Source organism: Lagenorhynchus albirostris, chromosome 10 (genome assembly GCF_949774975.1).
Source record: "Lagenorhynchus albirostris chromosome 10, mLagAlb1.1, whole genome shotgun sequence".
NCBI lineage: Eukaryota > Metazoa > Chordata > Mammalia > Artiodactyla > Delphinidae > Lagenorhynchus > Lagenorhynchus albirostris.
In genome coordinates this window covers 16,731,760-16,744,790 of record NC_083104.1, presented here as the reverse complement: position 1 = coordinate 16,744,790, position 13,031 = coordinate 16,731,760, and the positions used below count along the sequence as shown (strand labels likewise).

Sequence of the window (13,031 nt, the reverse complement as noted above, 5' to 3'; positions counted from 1 at the left end):
CACAGGAGGAAAAATTAAGCAAGCAAAATCGGTGAGGGTTAAGACAAAATGGTAATTCCCTGATTTCACTCAACAATTAGGTACTGAACAGATAAATATGAGCTACACACAATGCGTGTACTTACTGTGCCACAGTTTACGATCCCAATGAGCATTTCCATATGTGATCTTGAAATTTAGTATTGGAAGGGCAGCCATTCTTGCCTGGATGCTTTGGAAAGGCCAATACGCCAATCACACTGGATGGACCCTTCACTTCCTCATTAGCCAGTCTCGATAGACATTTTACATTAGCATTGTCATTTATATTAGTCTGTCCCATTTTACTGTCCGATGGTAAAATAATTCAATTTGCTGTTCTTATCATTTGTGTCTGTTTTTTTCTGAGTTTTCCCAGGTAACATCCAATTACGCAGGATATAATTCTTTCTCTTCCCCACAGTATTAATGACCAAGGTAGAATCATCAGGCTATAAGATAATTTCAGCAGGCAGAATAAGAGTAAAGAATAAGAATGAATGCTGACAAATAACAGAAGCACCCTCGCTTACAACTTAAATTCTGTATCAGGGCATTTATTCCTCATGCACGTTCAAGAGGTAATTATCACCTACATGTAAAGCAAGACATGTTAAATTAGGGCACAGGGTTCAAATAAAAATCACAGCAGAAACACCTAACCATTTCAATGAACCATAGTCCTCTCTGTTTACATATTTTCTTTCAAAAGAATGGTACAACTTACTAATTGCTAAATTTGTAATAGCCGCTGTGGTGACTTTACCTCCAATATTTACTGAAGTGATTCCAAATGATAATGAGTATCGGCACAATTTTCATTTTTAAAAAGGGTAAAATACTTCAGAAAAAAATGAACCCAATGAAGATTAATTTTAAATTTAAAAAAAGATGGAGTTATAAGAACATGAAACGACAGGGGTGATTTTAATAGAAAAATAAGAACTTGTAACATTCTAATCATTTTTCTTTATTTAATTGAATTATACTGTTAGGTTTTCATTGTAAATGGTAATATTAATGAAAATTAAAAAACAAAAAAAATTTAAAAAAAAGAAAATCAACAAACCATCTTCAATTTTTAAAAAATGTGTGGAGAAAATTAAACATAAAACCTAAAAATTATTTTTAAAAAACAGACAGATATTTTTATAATTTTTACTTAAAGAATACTTACACTTGGTCAATTTTAGCTTGGATAGCCTTCCATGTAAGAATTAGAGAATATCAAAATTTATGATAGACAAAAGAAGTCTTTCCAGGTGTTCAGTTCTCCAATTTGAATTATGATCAATAATAGAGGGCAGAACAAATTATACTACAAATTGACATTAGAGATGCTTATTCAGAATCTCTAAATCTAATGGATCTGATTTTGAAAGGGATTAAAAACCTCTTCATGCCTCAGACTCAGGGGTTACAGCCAGATTACCTGGGTTAGACTCCCGTTTTACTATGCCCTTGCTAGAATGACCTAGTACAATGTCTTTAATCTTCCTGACCCTTAGTTTCCTCATCTGTAGAATGGGTTTGATAATAGTACCTAACTAAGAAGACTGTTGTAAAGATGAATTTAGCAAAGGTACAGTGCTTAACTCAGAGCCTGGCACATGGAGGGTGAAGATATGTTGTTTAATAGGATCAGTATTACATTACTATGAAAAATTAATCTGATACTAGCATTACTTTACCCTCTCTTCTAGGAACTCTTGGAATCATATACCTTTCTTCTCAGTAGAATGAGATCAAAGGAGAGCTCTAAATGTATACAACAAAGTCACCTTCGAACGACGTCTTCTGTCTTCCAGTGTCATATAGTTACCTACTGATGGGAAGAAGAATGCTGAGAGCATGGTTCTAAGCACTCACACATCATCTTGTTTCCTAACTCCCAGCCCTCTAAGTGGGTAGCACCAATAACCTCCATTTTCATAAAAGAGGAAATTTCAGTGCAGAGGAGTTTAGTAGTCACTGAAGATCTGACAACTCTATGAGGATAATACCACCATAGTCCTATTCTGCCGACAGGGAAATGGAGGCTTAGCGAAGTTATAGAACTAGTACAAGATCACAGGGCCACTAACTGGTGAGGATGCAATTCAGATCAAGGCAGTATGACTCACTGCTGACCTGATTGTGCCACATCAAACAGCCCTGGCTTCGGGGGAGAGGACATCAGGGCTGGTTCTGGTGTTATAATCTGTTTCTCCATATTCCCCAGCTCTTTGCCCTTTATTAGGGTACACTAATACACCTAGTACAACTAGACTTAAATTTACAGCCACCCACACACACATGAACACACAAACTCACACACAAACACACACACACGAACACACACACACACACACACACATACACCTTCATACCGTGGTACCACCCCTACATATACTTTTCTCACTTAATTCTCCTAATTCTGAATATATCTTTGAATTTTCATTTAAGAAAATGATTATTATTTTAGCTCTAATTTTCCTTACATCAACAATAACTTTTAACACTCTTTACTAATTGAAAACTAATCTTTTTCTAGTATACATTTTCAAACATTTAGAATATATTATACCGCAAGGATTGTTTAGAAGCAAGTCTCTAACACTGATACCAAGGAGAAAGTCAATGAAAGAGCTGATAAGTTGATATTAATCTTAAGAGGATATTTGTCAGAAAAGTGGGAGTAGCCACATTAACTTCAGAAGAAGTCAGAAGAAACTAGATACCGTAATTCTATGAAGTGAATTTTCTGCTTCTTTTTTCTCTCGTCTCCCCAGAGCTGAAATCCCTTTAATAGAGAGGGCGTTGTCTCAAACTGCTGATTTTACTCAGTCATTAGGGTATAAAAAAAAAAAAAGATTAAAAGATGGAAAGACTAAAAGTAGGCTGAAGAATATAAGAAATGATAGCATCAGCATAACTATTACGGTGCCCACTTATTTCCCCCTTAAAATGTTCTTTTTGACCATACCACAATTCAACATGCATGGGAATTTGATTTTTATAAATTTTATTAGAATAATAAAAAATAATACATACAGATAACCATAGGATACACACACAGGAATTTAAAGGTAAATTTTATACTTTTCAATATGAAACAAAGTACATATCTCATGGAGATATATTTCTAGAAACACCATGAAACAATAGAGTAATTGCCTTGAAAATGAAAAGTATAGGAACATATTATAGGAATTACCAAATAATAAAAAGGTACAACTCCATTACATGTAGCATAAAATACAGGTATTGGAGAAAGTGTTTCTCCACTTTTTGACCCGAAATAACAATGGTCATATGAAATCTACTCGTCATTCAGAATTTTTCTAGATATATACAGTACATACAGACCTTGAAGAGAAAAGTTAGAAATATTTTTCTTCTTTGTGTATAATGACTTTATCTTAAATGTGATCTCTAAATGTAAAGTAACACTCTATGGTAATATCAGAATTTTGCTAATATGTATTCTCCTTTGATATCTGTTGGTTTCAAATTCAGATATCTTTGCAAAGAACAAGTTCCTGCAAAATGTGAAATGGACAGGAAAGAGGTAAAAAATTGATTTTGCAATGTGTAACACTCAATCTGCTGATTTTCATATATTTTTTACATACTGCTATGAAGTCATGTCTTCGACAATCCTTTGAACACCATGTATTGAGAGACTGAGTCATACATATCTAAGTCAGCAGCATGGCCATGGTTCTATTACAAATTTAGCTCAGGAACTAAAAAGCCTGCCAGACTCACTCTCATAAACGGTTGGATTTCATTAAAAACCATCTCCACCATCCAAAAAAGAGAGGGTCCCTTGATGGAATCAGAGGTTGGAAATGAAGGATCACGTACATTTTGTTTAATATCTGGATTAAGATTCAGGTTGTTCCTAATTTTCTCCACCATGTTTTAATAAAACCTGAAAGCTTTTTCTTAGGTGTGAAGGAAACAATCCCTTTTTACTTTATTTCACTTTTTAAACCTTTTGAGAGAGGATAAAATGTGATCATTTCAGTTTTATAATATCATGGAATGAAAAGGAAAGCATTACCTAGAATGGAGTGCAAACTTTAAAAATGTGGCTGGTCCTCAGAACTTCAATATGATTAAATAAATTCATACTAATATATTGCACAGGCCTAGTGCATTAGGGCTAACAAAGCAATTTCACATTTCCTTCTTTATCTTTTAGCAAGTAATTCACGGGGGAGAGGCAGATAAGATGGGTATTATTATCTCCACATTTTAAGGGTGAGTGCTTGAGAAGTAGAGAGAGCAGTGATCTGTAAAGAATCTCACAACCACGCAGCAGTATACCCGGACGAAACAGCACTCTTCCAAAGTCTACCGTAGCATCTCCAACAACATGCTTTTGAATTACATGCACCCTCTGCCCAACAGGGTAATTTTTAAAATGTATCTTTCACCCTTGAGTATTTCAAATGAGCATTTCCAAATAACACTAATTATGTCTTCCAAACAGTGCTGTTACAATGGGAGCAAAGCATCTGGAGTAAATGAGTTTTTCTACGGTAAAAAAAAACAAAACCAAACCCACAAAAGTATGTGTCTGCATGTCGGTGTGTATACATGGAAGCATGTGAGCCTTTATCCACAGGCAGTGCTTAAAATCATAAGAATGTCTCTATCAAAAATCGGATGTATGTAATATGTAAATTCCTTTGGTGTATCAAGTAAATATTAAGGCATTTCAGATTCCCCTAAAAGGATTTACTGGGTTTGTTTTTTTTATTATATTCATATTTTACCTATGTAGAAAGTTAAAAATACAGAGTTGGAAAAAAACATGCATAATCACTGCATTTCATGAAAGCACTTTTTTTGTAACCAATGAACTTTCCGATAAATAATAATAATAAAAAAGTGACTATCACCACAGGGTGTTTACAATAAAGAACAGTACTGTAGAGATATAACTTGACACAGGGTGGGCATTGGAGATGGCTGATGTACAACCTCTTGCATCCGTATCTGTCAAAGATGATAAAGAGCTCATTAATAAGGACTGTATCAATTTAAGTAACTAACGTAACTACCACAAGTTAACATTAGCCTTCATGTTATGTAACAATGTAGTATAGATTATTTGCCAAGAGTATCTGTAAACACTCTTATATACTTAAGTCTTCTTAAGGGATTCTGGGCTTTGTTCATCTAGTATTATTTAACTTCAATTGAAAGTGGAAAAACAACGTCATCATTTTGAAAACAATTATACTCCATTACAGACATTTTTGAGATAATTCAATGGTTTAATTATAGAAAGCTTCATTGGAGAAGGGTTAGGAAATATGTTTGTTTCTCTTCTGTACATTTTTAGATAAGTTATTATGTATAATATAAAATATCATCTTAAAAAAGCAATCAATAAAAGCTCCATTTTCCTACAGTTGGCCTTTGTCTGCACCAATCTATGCAAACTCAACAAGAAGGCAGATGTCAGAGGGAAAGGCTACTCTTGACTCAGCAACCCTCAAATGCTAACATCTGTCTGTTCCTGCGAAAGCACAGAACCTACTCCTTTGAACAGTTCCACTTTGGCCATATTGTAATTTTACCTCTGAACCTTGAGCTATCTTAGGAACAAGATAGCAGGTCTTAATTAAAAACCTAAATAATAATAATAATAATAAGCTTAAATTAATTCCTGGTTTTGCTCTGTTGAAGCACATACAGTTTTAAAAATATCTGTAGTCCTAAATGGTTTTTACATATTTTTATGTTGCAGAACTCAGTTCTGAGATAAATATTTCCCATTTTCTCCATTTAGTTACTTGTTTGTTTTGGTCTAAGTATTGCAGTCTTTATGATTTCATGAAGAGATAAAATTCCTCCAAGTTTCCACATCTCCCTTTCTCTTTACTTGCTAATGATGTCCCTCATTTTGTTTTCCAAGATTACAAATAAGGGTTTTAATCCTGAATGCCCAAGATTATAGATTAGGCCAACCTCAATGAAAAGAAACAGGGAGCAAAGTAATTTAGGTTACTAAGAACCGTAGAATAGCATGGCTTCTGCAGTACTTAAATTGAGGCCACAAAACTCCACCCTTGAGATTTAAAAGATAAAATTTCTTCTAACACGGTCACTGGTAAAATACCTATGAAAAGTCTGTTTCCCTGAACTCTAAAAGTACAATTTCTATAATACAATAGGCTTCATTTGGATTTTGAAAAGAAAAGCAAGTATGAAACTCCACTGAAATCAGAAACTAAGAATTTTTTTAAAAAAGTGTCTTTTGGTTTGGCCAAATGGGTTCTGACCTTAATTTAACAATGCTAAATTTTCTACTTGGTAAAGAACTGATAAGATTCATCTATAATTTCTCAGAGGCAAACAACTGGAATATTAAAGATCTTAAAAACACTTTGTGGGTTCAATGTCGCCCTTGAGACATGCTTAAGGAATTCTGTTTTATGACAATCCAAAGGCAAATTTATGCATAGCTCAGAACGAGAAAAAATTAAATTAATAAAATTTGCTAAATATTTCTCAATGTTTTTTCTGTTATTCTGTTCTTATCGTTCTTATTTTGCACCACTCGTGAGGAATTCCTCCTGCCGTCATCTCTCATATTCCAAGACCTTCTCAGCATTCAGATGAAAGAAGCGGTAGGAAAACAAAGAGTGGAGAGGGAGGCACCGACTGACTCTCTCTTGGGGGCTCATAACTGATGCCGGGAATTAAGGAGATGTTGACATCGACCAACTTACTGGTTATTCTTGGAATCCTGATCTGTTCGCTACTGGTCCCATCCCCGCCATCCGTTGTGGCCTTAACTTCAATAATGTAGTCCTCCTTAATGGGCAGCAGAAGTTCGGCTGAAGTTTTGTTTGTGTTTAGCACTTGCACATTATTTTGGCTGCTAGTCCTATAGAAAACCTAAAATGCATGAACAAACACATTGATTTTTTTATAGTGCCCTCTTTTATTTTTTTCATAAACGTATTACTCTGATGTTACTTCATTTATATTGCTTGTTTTCCACACCCACTAAAATACAGGCTGCATTCATAGCTCTGTCACCTTAGACTAGGGATCAGCACGTGGTAGAATCATCAGTGCTCAAAATGAAGGAGGTGGGGAAGAAAAAAGTTCTTCTATGGAAAGTTCAGCTGCTTGGGTATTTGTGAGGATGGAGAGATGGGGGCAAGGTCCTACTGTATAGATCTTGAACAGGAGACCAAAGAATCAGAGCCAATGCTATTAGTTGTTTTTTAAGTAGTATATGGGTGAGCGTCAGAAATAGGAAACTAACATAATGAACAACTTACCAACATTTGGCCTAAAATTCCCCCGTGAGCAGAATTACGTCACTTAAATTTATATTTAAGAAATCAGATGTTTTGGAAAAATACCCTTTTCATAAACAGCTTGACATCTGTATGTCAGAAGTAGTTTATAAAGATCACACATCAACATTTAGAAAAACTGTTCAAATCTAGCTTCCTTTGAAAAGTACTGCCAGAAGTAGGAAAAGAAAGCATTGCAAATGATACAACTTACTTTGTACCCGGTTACTTCTGATTCATTCTCCATGGCTTTCACTTGCTCCCAATTAAGTAACACTTTCGTGTCTGTAGCATTCCAAACAACATTTCCTGGTGGCTGACTGGGAGCTTGAAATGCAAAATGAGAAATTAAAATAGCTTTGAGCATGGAGTGATATTTTACATAGAACAGATAAATGACAGCCAAAGGAGAGCAGAATCTCTTTGGTAACACATAGTGTATAAGAAGTATCAGAGAAAATAACAGAGTAGCTAAATTTCCTTTTACAAAGGCATTTCCATAACATTGTGAGACAATTTGCTTTATCATATTCATCATATACTTTAGGGCATTTCTCACTTGTTGACATGGTCTCCTGGAAAACTTGTTGATAGTGGAGATAAATTCTTTTATCCACCACTAGAGGGATGCTTGTGATGGGCTAGGAAAGGCAGGCAGTGTGTCCTGTTTGACACATCCAGAGGCTGAGAGAAATTGCCAACTGAGCAGATTAAAGTTGCAGGAAATGAAGTGTGGATGATTTTAAAACCATCCATGTATGATGAGATGAGCAAAATAGGAGGCAATCAAAGATAAGGATTACTTGGATTTATTCCCAAGAAGTAACAGCTATACACATGAAAAACTGCAGCACAGAGTCTCTATTTTACCTTCGTTTTCCAAGTTTAAATCAATTTTTGAGAAAAATAAGGCAAAACAATGAAACGTTAATGAGAGCTCCATTAGATAATTCATGAAACTCTCTGAGGTTTAAAAACTTGGATTCATAATTTAGCTCCCTCTCACGAACACTAGATGCCGGCCGGGGGAAGGCGGTTTGATAGCATTTGTCAAGAGCAACATAGGACACTGAAAATTCAGTTTCTTGTCAATCACAAAACAGCAAACATAATATTATCCATTTGGCAACATCACAACTGCCCAAAACAGTGTTGAAATATGTTGTACTTGTGGATTTAGCCACAGAATGTGATTTGGTTAACTGAATTTGTCATGGGAAAATGAAATAAAAGATTGGCTAGGCTGAGAAATTTCTCAACGTCACTGACTCATGCCATGAGGGAGAGACGGCTGGACTTACAGGTGGAAAGAGGGCTCAGATACATTCATGTGACTAATGACGCCAAACAAGATTGTATTCCCTGCAGGTATTTTGGCTTCCTGTCTGCTCTTTAACACAATTCTACATTGCCTTTAAAATTTGTGATCTGGTATTAACAGTGAGCTTAGGTCAGCTCAGAGCACTCTTAAGCTGCAATGCTTAGATAACAAAACATAGATATGGCAGTGACTTAGGGCTGAAATACTAATGACTGTGTTTTGCGGGGCTCCATCCAAAGGCTATGAACGCACGATTGTTAGAACAGTTTCCCAAAGTCTGTGATTTCCTGTGGCCTGGCGGCACCATAAAAGGACAGGTTCCATTTGAGGCAGCTCAGATAACATGCTTCAGCATGGTGTGTCCTGCCGAGAGGTGTGTGCTTGTAGATTATAGAAAACTTGAGTTGATTTTGGTTGAATCACTTATGCCAACACTAGCCTTGCAAAAAAATTAACTGCAAGGTTAAAACTTGGGCTTATTTTGTATGAGTCCCAAGACAGATGAGAGTTCAGCCTGAATTGAATATTTTTTGAATGGACAAAAAGAAAAAAAACAGGAAATGGGAAAGGGGAAAAAAATAAAAGTTTTGTTCTGGGTCTGATCACTCTTATTTTCCACATCGGTGTTTCCAAGCCTCAGATAGTCACGTCCCGTTTTCATCATTTTTGCTATTTTTTAAAAAATGAACTTGACTTAAACATCAACTTTAGCCTTGTCCTAAACACTAATATGCACACAGTCATGAGCCTTGGTATGCTTGTTACATTCCTAAGGTACTCTATATAATAAATGAAGCATTATTAAATTTTCAAAAATATTTGTGGACTATTCTAAAATCATTTTTTATCGCTACTGGTAAGAATAACATCTTCTGGAAAATCCTACATCAGATAAACTTTCCTTCCAAATTTAAAATCCTATTATTGTTAGCAACTAATGCCTATTAAAACCTATAATATGTTAGGCAAGGTAGAATGTGGTTTTATATAATACAATTTACTTAATCCTCATTACACTGCATTATAATAAAGCCCATTCTGCTACATGGGTAATCTGGACCCAGAAAGTTTAAAAAGAAGATTGTACGTTCATGTTCATAGCAGCATCATTCACAGCAGACAAAAGGTTTAATCAACCCAAGTGTCCATCAACAGGTGAATAATCAAAATGTGGTATATCCATACTAAGGAATACTATTCAGCCTTAAATAGGAAGGAAATTCTGACACATGCAACAACCTGGATGAACCTTGGGGAAATTATGCAAAGTGAAATAAGCCAGTCACAAAAAAGACAAATTTTCTGTAGGATTCCACATATACAAGGTAGCCAGAGTAGTCAATCCATGGAGACAGAACGTAGAATGGTGGTTGCCAGGGGTGGGGGAGGGACAATGGGAGATGCTGTTTCATGGGTACAGAGTTTCAGTTTTGTAAGGTGAAAAGAGTTCTGGAGATCGGCTGCACAATAACCAAGCCCAACACTAAGGAACTGTACATTTAAAAATAGGTAAGATGGAAATTTTATGTCATGTGTATTTTTATCACAATTAAAAATTAAAGATTAAAGACCTAAATGTAAGGCCAGAAACTATCAAACTCTTAGAGGAAAACATAGGCAGAACACTCTATGACATAAATCACAGCAAGATCCTTTTTGACCCACCTCCTAGAGAAATGGAAATGAAAACAAAAATAAACAAATGGGACCTAATGAAACTTCAAAGCTTTTGCACAGCAAAGGAAACCATAAACAAGACCAAAAGACAACCCTCAGAATGGGAGAAAATATTTGCAAATGAAGCAACTGACAAAGGATTAATTTCCAAAATTTACAAGCAGCTCATGCAGCTCAATAACAAAAAACAACCCAATCCAAAAATGGGCAGAAGGCCTAAATAGACATTTCTCCAAAGAAGATATACAGACTGCCAACAAACACATGAAAGAATGCTCAACATCATTAATCATTAGAGAAATGCAAATCAAAACTACAATGAGATATCATCTCACACCAGTCAGAATGGCCATCATCAAAAAATCTAGAAACAATAAATGCTGGAGAGGGTGTGGAGAAAAGGGAACACTCTTGCACTGCTGGTGGGAATGTGAATTGGTTCAGCCACTATGGAGAACAGTATGGAGGTTCCTTAAAAAACTACAAATAGAACTACCATATGACCCAGCAATCCCACTACTGGGCATATACCCTGAGAAAACCAAAATTCAAAAAGAAGCATGTACCAAAATGTTCATTGCAGCTCTATTTACAATAGCCTGGAGATGGAAACAACCTAAGTGCCCATCATTGGATGAATGGATAAAGAAGATGTGGCACATATATACAATGGAATATTACTCAGCCATAAAAAGAAACGAAATTGAGCTATTTGTAATGAGGTGGATAGACCTAGAGTCTGTCATACAGAGTGAAGTAAGTCAGAAAGAAAAAGACAAATACCGTATGCTAACACATATATATTGAATTTAAGAAAAAAAATGTCATGAAGAACCTAGGGGTAAAGCAGGAATAAAGACGCAGACCTCCTAGAGAACGGACTTGAGGATATGGGGAGGGGGAAGGGTGAGCTGTGACAAAGCGAGAGGGAGGCATGGACATATATACACTACCAAACGTAAGGTAGATAGCTAGTGGGAAGCACCCGCATAGCACAGGGATATCAGCTCGGTGCTTTGTGACCGCCTGGAGGGGTGGGATAGGGAGGGTGGGAGGGAGGGAGACGCAAGAGGGAAGAGATATGGGAACATATGTATATGTATAACTGATTCACTTTGTTATAAAGCAGAATCTAACACATCATTGTAAAGCGATTATATCCCAATAAAGATGTTAAAAAAATAAATAAAAGCAAAGAACTTGCTAAGATGCACAGCTGGTAAGAGGTATCATGTGGATTCAAATCAGTTCCGGTTAATTCCAAAGTCTATGCCTCCCCTATTATGTTGTGGTAACTATCTGTGACTTTAGTTAACTCTTGAACCATTGACAAATGATTTGTCAATGATGTAAAAATGAATATTAAACATGTTCATCTCAAAATATACTCAATTTTCACTTTCCTAGGACTGCTTTTCCTGACTTCTCAGACTAAACGTAAAATGGGGCCTCTTTTCATATACCAGGTTCCCTTTCTTCATCATTTTCAGCAAAGGAACATTTTACATTTAATCGTGGTTTTATGTTTATTATCCAATTTTCCTACTAATTCATAAGTTCCTTGCAGACAAAATGTCCTATATGGTCTCTGACATTGATAGGCCCATATGCTAGTTTTTATTCACTAGCCTAATGTCTTGTTAAAGGTAGATATCAAATTAGATTTTGTATGTAATTGACTGCTATTTTAATGCAAGAAACACAACCCAAGGATTAAGAAAACGCTTCTCTAGTGTTATCAAAAAATAAGTTTGATCTACTCCCGACGTGTCCCTAAGGGATGATTCATGCAATGACAAAGTAACGCTGAAAGGGGAAAGATTCAGAACAAGTATCAGTAGCAATTCACCATGGTGTCAGCGGGGTAGCATTTGGCTGGTCACAGTTCTCAAATGTGGCACCTCAGAATTTAGAATGAATTTTCTAGCTCCATGGTTTTGAAAGTCCTCCAAGACACATCCCAATAAATGCATAAATTTCACAAAGACAAAACTGAGACATTAACACTGACCATCAGCTTGAGAGCTTGAATATGGCTGATTATATTGAGGCTAAGACGATAAGGAACAAAACACAAAGAAAGAACAGAATAAGCAAGACAGCAAAACAACTAGTGTATTCATTCAATACTTAAATGATCTGTTTACTAAATATTTATGTTTTAAGTGTTAAGGGAAACACGCATAAAGAGGTGACATCATCTCGAGTAGATTTTGAAAGATGAATGTGAGTTTCACATGTAGAGGTTGGGGGGTGGTAACCTAGGCAGAGGGATGACACACGCCAAGGCACAGAAGCAGGAACTAGCATAGTGCCGTAGGGAGCTCAGTTCTGACGGGTTACAGGTAGGGATGATGGGAAGGAACTGCAAAGGCAGTTGGAGAGACAGGTAGCAGCCATATGCTAAAGAGTCTAGAAGGCCAAAGGAACGAGAAAAGGAATTTTGGGGGGCAGGCAATGGGCAGGGCACTGAAGAAGGATCAGATCTGTGATGCCATCAGGTCTGTGCTTTCACAGATCTTTGTGGGGACAGAGGGAGAAGATGGAGAATCTTGGTGGGAGCTCTGTAGGGAATGCACTGCAGCACTTTGTCTAAAAGATAAGAAAGCTTCATACACAAGTGATGGCAGTAGAGTTGGAGGGATAGAACAGACCTGGAATTTGTGAATAGGTCATGATGATGGAGGTCACATGGGTGGTGGTAA

The 13,031-nt window shown here is 36.2% G+C and overlaps 1 protein-coding gene across 1 annotated transcript in view; it reads right to left on the bottom strand.

The window, feature by feature from the left end:
• Window positions 1-4,854: 4,854 nt before the first annotated feature.
• CNTN3 (contactin 3) overlaps window positions 4,855-13,031 on the bottom strand; it is a 313,770-nt gene continuing 305,593 nt past the window's right edge. Inside the window, exons 21-23 of the mRNA XM_060163886.1 lie at window positions 7,543-7,655; window positions 6,750-6,918; window positions 4,855-5,007 (exon numbers count right to left, since the gene is read on the bottom strand). Coding sequence (XP_060019869.1) covers window positions 4,907-5,007; window positions 6,750-6,918; window positions 7,543-7,655 — 383 coding nt within the window. The 3' untranslated portion in view covers window positions 4,855-4,906. The remainder of the gene's footprint in view (window positions 5,008-6,749; window positions 6,919-7,542; window positions 7,656-13,031) is intronic.